The following is a 9,333-nucleotide window of genomic DNA, read 5'->3' as shown; positions in this document are numbered from 1 at the left end:
ACGAGGGCTACTCGTTGTGTAAGGTGAGTCCAAACTACCACTGCAAGGGATGGACTGTTCTCTAGGTCGGCTGGAGTTCATTACCCAGAGTGCCTCACTTCTGAAATACTGTCAATGTTATCATATTACTGTTTAGAATACTCCCCAATCTGTGCAGATTTACCACACACACACACACAGACACACACACACACACACACACACACACACACACACACAGTCAAATATGTAAGTTTACTTTTCCTCCCCTTTCCTCCCCCTACCCTTCCTCCCAGTCACACACACACACACACACACACACACACACAGAGAGAGACAATATGTACGGTGTATTTACTTTTCCTCAACAATATGTTTTTAAATCAAGTCATTTATTCAGTGTACCATCAGTATATGGATGGATTACACTTCATCAGCCGGCTATATTCACTCAAGGCTCCGCTAATAACGTTTCCATCCCTTCCTGCAACTAGCACTATATCAACATGGCGCAGGCATCGAGTCGTACAGTGTGACACTCATTTAAAATCCTTAGACACGCAACGGAGTCTGGATGTTTGAGAAATTCACCTGGAGAGCTCACTTCACTTACAAAAGCAATCAGCAATTTACAGATAACAAAAAGCTGTATTCGGTAACAGTGAATAGTGCCACACCGTTGAAGCTTGCTTTCCCTTCTAGTCTCTCGCCCTCCTTTCTTTTGCTACAAGGACACGGGAAGTGGTGTGAAACGGCTCCTTTTTGTAAAGCAGAGAGGACCTGGATGCTCCGACATGCACCATTAGCCTGATCCATCACAGTTCAGGAGGGGAAAAAAGATGAAAGACAAAAAAAAAAACACACACACACACACACACACACACACACACACACACACACACACACACACACACACACACACACACACACACACAGGGACACATGCATAGGGACACATGCAGAGAGGGAAAGGGATCAGTGTTTCAACTTCTTCCCAGCCCATGGGGAAATCAAGTCCTTGCCCACTCTGCGGGCTTTGTGTTTCCAATTTGGAACAGCGCTTTGAGCAGACATATGCCAAATGAATGTTCATTCCCTGTGTTTGGCAGCATGGGGGCCACCATATACACAGTTTACAAGGAGTCCATCATGTGGGGCAACACCACAGCGCAATACAGAGTAAATAAAATGGTGCTTAGTGGACCACTGCATAAATTCATTCATAAACGACATTTAAGTTTCCAAAGCCTTACAGGACTTGTCAGTCAGAGTCCATAAATCCTGCTGTCGGCTGAAAGCTCTCGGTGGCATTTAGATGCGCCGCTCATCCACTCTCGTCTACCCTCTCAGCCCCTCAGCTGCCAGCGCTGTGGTGAAGACAGCATAAATTCCGGCTGCTCTTGGCCCACGTCACCCCTGCGGTCTGAGAGGTGGCGAGAACTCAAATTTACACGCCTCTGCCCCCAGGGGAATATTTATCTGCCACGCACTGTGCCAAGGATCCACTTTCTCCCAAATTGCTGAGGAATCTATATCTTCCCGTCGTGGCACTATCTCCCTCACTCACTCACTCACTCACTCACTCTTTCTCTCTGTGTTTGGGGTGGGGGGAGAGCAGCTGTCAGGGTAATCGTCACGCTGACAACATGACACAGCACATTACGGTCAGACGTTGCGGGCCTGACATCAGCACTAATGATGTCTCAGGGTGGAGGGGGTGTTGTTTTGAAGGGTGGAGGAGGTGGTGGTGGCGGAGGTATAAGTTTGCTAAAGATATTCCAGCTCTTTTGTCTCTGAGTTTTATCCTCAGACCCTTCATTCACCCACCCATTCATCCTTACTCCACCTGATCTTATCATTGCCAGAACAGACCTTGCGCATCGAGCATCCATAAATTAGACACCCACCTCAGGCCTCCAGAATCGCTCTGGGATCGCCTGGAATGACCTCAAAAGAACAGGGATAGCAAGGCCTGCTTTCTGCCTGAGTGTTTCGTTGTGTTATAGTAATATGAGACACTGGGGTTGTTAGGATACAGCAGCACTTAGGATCTCTCACTACTTGGCAAGGTCATGGAGCCATATTGGAGCATTGGTTTGGTCCAGATATAGAAGAAATGTGCTGAGGAAAAGGTCAGATGCTTTCACACTGATCATAACCTTGATGGGGCCAAAAGCATCGCTACCTTCTTCCCAGTGCAAACATCAAAGAACTCAAATCAATATGCAATAAATATGTCCTTGTGTGTTTGTAAGTCGATATAAGTTTAGGGCCTCGCTCCTCTTCTCTCTCTGTCTCTTTCCCTCAGACACAATCACAGACACACACACACACACACACACACACTCTCACTCACTCTCTCTCTCTCTCTCTCTCTCTCTCTCTCACACACACACACACACACACACACACAACACACACACACACAAACTTACTCATGCTGACATTTTAGTCCATGGCAGTATTGTTATGCCAGATAATTTGATTCATAAAATGCACCCCAACCTGCCATTCCTCAAAGGTTCACCCTTCATAATTCTTTTACGGCCCACCCAGTGAAGCAGAGCTGTGTAGAGCACTATGCGGCTCACTTCTCATTTCTAAGGGCTGCACAGATGTGCATGAACGAACCCTATCAGGCCACAATGTCATCTTCTCTCTTGGCGGTCACGCAGTAACACACGGCATATCTAGCCGCGGCGGCTGCTTTTGTGTGTGAGCGGTAGCTCATTTGTTATGAATGTTTTGTTAACATGGGGAGCGATATAGAGGTTAATTAGACAGTTTGCTTAGCTGGCCCCTATGTGACCTATGCTTTTGGTTATCCCTCCTCCATTTCTCATTTTCTCTCTTTTTTTCTCTACTCTCACTCTCTCTCTCTCTCTATCTATCTTGCTCTCTGTCTCTCTTCTCCTGTTTGAATGCAAAGCCAGGCATCCTAGCCAGGTGGGTCTTTATCAGACTGTTGGGTTCAATCTGATAGTCACCACAGCGCTAAAGAAAGAATTGCATCACAGCTTGGTTGCTCTCTCTCTCTCTCTCTCTCTCTCTCTCTGTCTCCTCCTACTCCATGGATAGAAGTGGTTGAGGGTACAGGAGGTGGGGGGTGGGGTTTGGGCGGAGTAGTGGCTAATGGAGGAGAGCTATAGGTCATGCTTGCCTGATTGCATTTTTAGGCTGGGCAGGTTTTCACCCACACTCCTCTCAGGACTTTGAGTTTGCTCCAGGTGCTTGTGTCACTCGCGCCTTCACAGGGTAAAAAAGCTGCTGCTGTGTGCCTGCCCTGCCGCTAAAGGGGCTGGCAATAAAAACTGAACTGCTTGACACAGGCCAGGTGCGAGCGAGAGGAGAGAGGCAGAGAGATGAGGGTGATCACTGAAGTGTGGATCAGCTCTTGTATTTTCAGAATCATGACCCTCCGTGTGCAATAAAGCCGCCAGGCCGAGGCATAAATCTTGGTCCCTCGGGTCACCTCACCAGCTTATGGAAGAAATTGATCACACGATGGATCCAGTAAAACAAAGCCCAGTTCATGAATTCAGTGATATGATTTTCCTCCTTGTGATATGCATCGGTGCACTGGGTTTCTCTTCACTGACACGCGTATTGCTGCCTTTAACAAACGCATGGCTGGCGACGAGGCTATCGTTTAGGTCAACAGTGGGACATACACTCCAAGAGGCATACTACTCCAAGGACTCGATTCCCTCCGACCTCCCCTACTCCTAGCTAGGGTCTACTGCCCTGCAAAAATGTCATATGGGGATTCGCCTCAAAACCAATTCTGCTTTTTATTTTTCAAGTCTTTTCTTTCTTCCACCATCCTTTTCCTGTTCGGAGCTGTGACCGCAGGTTGCGCTGGTGGCACCAACCATGGCAGAGGCTTTGCTGCCTTCTTCTCGGGTCCGTCAGAGAGAGCAAGGGAGCGATGAAGAGAGAGAGAGAGAGAGAAGGATTGAACGAGCACGTCTGACAGACTGTGACATCCCTATTGAGCTGTGCTATACTGAGCCTGCTAGTTCATTACTCATCTCCCCCTTCAGGGTGACACGGGCAGTAATGGGGCTTCTGTGCAATCCTATATTTATCTCATTTACAGAGCGCCGGACCACTCCATCACCTGCCCACAGCCACAGCTGCTCACCAGCAACACCAGCACAGGCCGAAAGAGCGGCACACGGCTGTGTCTGTGTGTGTGTGTGTGTGTGTGTGGCAATTGGAGGTATGGGGAGAAAAAAATTGACGTGTGTGTATGTGTGGGGAGTGGTGTAGGTGCAAGCATTGTATGTCTGTATGTTTAGGATGCTTGTTTCTGTACATGGCAATTTGTTTCTTGTGTGTGTGTCTGTGTGTGTACATAACTGCATTACTGTAGAAAATTGTTTGCGACTCTAGACATTTTCAGTGCTGAGATGTGCATTTTGATTGTTTGTGTGTGTGTGTGTGTGTGCCATCTATAGGCTGTGTATGTGCATTGCCCCTTACAAGCTTCCTGTGTGTGTCACCCTCCCATCAGAACATTACCATCTCATCCCCTCACTGCACACCTGCCTCCATTTCCCATCATGCCGTTGGCCTGCTCACGCTCAATAGCCCAGTCCCCTACTGATCGTCTTCCACTCGTTCCACTCATGTTCTCTCATTCTCTCTCTCTCTCTCTCTCTCCCACCCTCTCTCCTACCCTCCTCTCTCTCTCACCCTCTCTCCTACCCTCCTCTCTCTCTCCTACCCTCCTCTCTCTCTCCCCCCCCCTCTCCTCTCCTACCCTCCTCTCTCTCTCCTACCCTCCTCTCTCTCCTACCGTCTCTCCTACCCTACTCTCTCTCTCTCCTACCCTCCTCTCTCTCTCCTACCCTCTCTCCTACCCTACTCTCTCTCTCTTTCTCTCTCCTGCCCTCCTCTCTCTCTCTTACCCTACTCTCTCTCTCTCTCCTACCCTCCTCTCTCACCCTCTCTGCTGCAGGTCACTTTCCCGGTGCGGATCTTCAAGCTGATGGGAGTGGAGACCATCATTGTGACAAATGCCTCAGGAGGCCTGTGTGAGGACTTCAAAGTGGGAGACATTATGCTCATTAAGGACCACATTAACTTACCTGGCTTTGCTGGACAGCACCCACTGTGTGGCCCCAATGATGAACGGTATGGTGAGGACCAGGGATGAAGAGTGAGAGAAAGAACAGAAGTGTCATATGGAGAGAATGTGTGAGCGTGTGTGTGTGTGTGTGTGTGTGTGTGTGTGTGTGTGTGTGTGTGTGTATACACATGCATGTGTGTGAGCCTTCTGTGCATTGTGTGAGAGACGGAGTAAGGGAGAGAAATGCAAAAATAGTATAATACAAGTATGCTTGAACAAACAAAGAAGAGGATTTCCCAAGCTGGTTAAATGAAATAGAGAACTAGATACAGAATTTACGTAACATGAATTCGTCAGTGTTGAGATTGATTAATAATAGGCTACACTATGTAAAAAATGACAAACACGAGTATATTATGCATGTCTTTCATGGTCTGTAATAAAAACGAAAGTGTCTGGTTTTCTTAATTCCATCCTCATCTTTAAGGTTTGGGATTCGATTCCCATGTATGTCGGATGCCTACAGTAAAGACCTGCGGAAGCTGGCCATGTCGGTGAGTAGTGACCTGGGCTACTCTAACTTCATGCGGGAGGGCGTCTACTGCATGGTAAGCGGGCCCAACTTTGAGACCATCGCAGAGGCCCGCATGCTGCACGTCCTGGGAAGTGACTCAGTCGGTAAGACCCAAAATGGCCGTCAATACCCAAGCTAATTTTAATGCAAATGCCTGTGGTGATCATTACAGTGATGATTACTGGAATTTGTTTGTTTTTGACAACGCAATGGGTGATGTCCCACCTTCACCTGTTCCTCTGTTCTGAGGTGATTAACGATAGCTACTGTACAAACAAGAAGCTCTGTTCCTCGACTGTGTTAAGCAGACACAGTTTCATCTAAAGCAACATTTCTGACAGTCAGTCATAAGAACCCATGGCCTTTGGTGTTGTGAACATGAGCTGAGTAATGACAGAAGTTCAAACAGTCCTCTCTAATGAAGGGATGGATGACAGGGCTCTGGCTGATGTTTGTTCTGTGGTAAATGGCACCCTGACTACTGTTAGCTTAGCTTAGCACGTTGCTATACCTCATTAATAAATCACAGTGTTTCAACAGCATGCTCTGTTAATGAAAGTGACCCGTGCTAATTACAGACACATTAGAATTGCTCGAAGAGAGATTATCTGGTTTAAAACCAATAATTGCTTTAGATTAGATTACACAGAAACTCATTAGATATGAATGCGCAGTTGCCACATCTGAATTGTTTTTGCAACTAGTGGTAATCCAATTCAGAAACTAGAGCACCTTTGTCACTGTGGTGTTAAAAACCTGACAGTTAAACTGCTTGTGCCCATCCACAGCCAATGGGTGTGGTATGTGGGGAACATTGCCAGTCGCTGAGGGTCTGTGGCGTTTTCGTTTGTGCACGTCCACCACTCCCTGTTGGGTGGAGAGCGAGTCCTCCTCATTAAGTATTAACAATGAGAGTGGCAGCAGCAGCGTTCGCTTATTAATGATGCAGCACGGGCTCCTGCCGGCTTTTTCTTCACCACAGAGCTAATTGCCATTTAATTAAGAGCCCGTTTTTTTCTCCTACTCTCTCTTTCTTTCTCTCTATTTTTCTCTTCTCCAACACCCATCTTCTCCTGACAACCCCCACACACACACACACCCCAGGCATGAGCACGGTTCCCGAGGTGACGGTGGCCAAACACTGTGGCCTGCGAGCGCTCGGTATCTCGCTTATCACCAACAAGGTGTCGCTGGACTACAGTCCGCGAGGAGAAGGCCAACCATGAGGAGGTCCTGGAGACCGGGCGCATGCGGGCCGAGATGCTGCAGAAGCTGCTCCAGAACCTCATCACCCGCTACGACCAGCTCGACAGCAACCAGGTGGAGACACTCAATGGCCACTAGGGAAACCTGAGAGTCTCCCAGTCACTAAACCAGTGTTTTTCAACCTTTTTTGTGCAACGTCACACTTTTGACACTTAAATTGTCCCACGGCACACTAACATCCTGTGCGAAGAAAAAAATACACATACCATAGCCTAAAATTTCAAATAATACACAGATTATGGGCCTTATGGCTTCTATGCAAGACCTGCTCAATAAAACAAGCGCCCTCTGTTTCATTTGTACAGTAGGTGACTATATCTAATTTAATTGTTGTTATGAACTGGATATGTGATGATTCTGTGAATACTGGATATGGGGCCCCCGTTGTACATGCCTGCATACCACAAATAGTGCAATCATACAATCAATGAGAGCATGTGGTTATACATTTTTTGATGCAACAGTTGCTTTTCTGGACCAGTGAGTAACATTTGGGTAATTTTCTGCGGCACACCTGATGATCTCTCACGGCACACTAGTGGCCCCGGCACAGTGGTTGAAAAACACTGCACTAAACTCTCAAACAACTCGAGCAAAACAACACAATGTAGTTATCTTCTAAATAATAGCTTCAAACTCATTTTGATGATACACTGACTCTCATATCTGTCAGTACCAATGCATGCCCAGAATGCCTGGTATTGCACTATGTATCTTGTAGCTAGGTAGGAACATGACAATTTTCATCCGTTCTCCACGAATTGGGTACCCCCTCAGTAGGCTACTACATGGGTATCCAGTATGATGAAAATTTAGGAAAAGGGGGATTCCTACATTGTGTTACTTAAGCAATAAGCCCACTGATTTTAGAACAGCTAAGGGCCGTTGTTAGGCACGATGCGCAACCAATATTAGATTTATTTACCAACGATTTATTCATAGATAATCATTCTTCCACCAAGAAATATATTTCCTCTATCTGAATGGTTGCCAAGCAATGTCAAGATGCAGCTACTCTAAAAATGTATGAAAAGAGGAATTCCTACATTGTATTACTCATACTTTCCACCTTTGCTACACATTATAACAGGTGTTCCCAACCTTTTTTTGGCAGGTGACCCTATTTCGATGTGTTTTTTTTATGTTGGCAATCCTAATCATTCACAACATGTTGTGAGAGCATGCATCTCATCTCTGCTGGAACATCCAGTCGAGAGCGGTACTTTGATTTTCAAGCATGATTACATCAATCAAAGATCTCATGCGGGCTGTCTAAGTTTATTTTTTACATAACTAGATTGTAATGAGGAATCCATATTAGTTTCATGAGTTTTTTGATATTTGTTTTATTCAGTGTATATTCTTATGTAATGTACTGGTCAATTTTAAGATACCCAGTATCTCAGCCGACCCCATTTGAATTTCAGGCGACCCCAAGGTTGGGAAACAATGCATTGAAGGGTGTTGCAGAGCGACTTCCAACAAACTGCACTATACACCACTGAGTGAAATGAGATAGCCTCCCCATCTATGGATGTGAAATGAGATAGCCTCCCCATCTATGGATGTGAAAGGTTAATTAGAAGTGAGAATTGCATCACTATATATATATATATATATATACACTGCCAGAGTACACACAGGTAGGGTGTTCAGATACAGGGCTCCATGTTTGTATGTGACATGAAAAAAATGTATGTAAATAAGAAATAAAATCCTTACTCTTCAAATAATGGTTTGTTTGAGGACAAATATTTATTAAAGCTTTAATTAAGTCAAGATGTAAGGATTATAGATTTGACCAAGCTGTAACATACAATTCTGTCTGTGTACACAGCCAGATCCAGTTAGTTACTCACAATAGTGTTTGTGTGTGTGTGTGTGTGTGTGTGAGTCTGTGTTGGGGGGAGTGGTACAAAACAAAGCCTCGAGTACGGAGCCCTGCTTTTCTTTTTACTTCCTGATAGCCATGACCTCCCCTTGGCCCGCCGAGGTGACTACCATCCTTTTGAAACCGACTCTTGTCTGAAGGCTCCCTGCACGTCTTCCCTGGGAATTTTTATGCTGACTGAGTGGCTAATTAAGGGCCGCCTCAGAAGAGTACGCTTTGTCATTGCACCTCTGACCCCACCTCTGGCACCCTGTGGATGCCCCTGACCATTTAAATTGCACTGCACAACGGCGCTGACACGAGAGTGGCAAACTCCGCATACGGTGTTCAATTACTCAGATTCCAGTCTTTCGCCCTTCCCTTTTGCCGTTGTCGTGCCGATTACAATACAGTTCTATTTTAGTCAGTGCCACACAATAAAATCCATTGTTTATCGAATGCATGTCAGTTGACACCGCTGTGCAGGGGAAAGTGACAGAATGTGTTTCACACTCATTACGGTGGTGGTGTGTGTGGGGGCTTTAGGCAAAGCTTTGATCCACACACACA

The 9,333-nt window shown here is 46.2% G+C and overlaps 1 protein-coding gene across 1 annotated transcript in view; it reads left to right on the top strand.

Annotated features, from left to right (window-relative positions):
- pnp4b (purine nucleoside phosphorylase 4b) overlaps positions 1-7,094 on the top strand; it is a 12,471-nt gene extending 5,377 nt beyond the window's left edge. The window contains 5 exon segments of the mRNA XM_048260531.1: positions 1-23; positions 4,943-5,118; positions 5,541-5,731; positions 6,732-6,829; positions 6,831-7,094. The exon segment at positions 1-23 is cut by the window's left edge and continues 81 nt beyond it. Of these exon segments, the coding sequence (XP_048116488.1) occupies positions 1-23; positions 4,943-5,118; positions 5,541-5,731; positions 6,732-6,829; positions 6,831-6,971 (629 nt within the window). The 3' untranslated portion in view covers positions 6,972-7,094.
- The last annotated feature ends 2,239 nt before the right edge of the window (positions 7,095-9,333 follow it).

This window comes from Alosa alosa, chromosome 13, assembly GCF_017589495.1.
Source record: "Alosa alosa isolate M-15738 ecotype Scorff River chromosome 13, AALO_Geno_1.1, whole genome shotgun sequence".
Taxonomy (NCBI): Eukaryota; Metazoa; Chordata; class Actinopteri; order Clupeiformes; family Clupeidae; genus Alosa; species Alosa alosa.
This window is presented reverse-complemented; position numbering and strand designations above follow the sequence as displayed.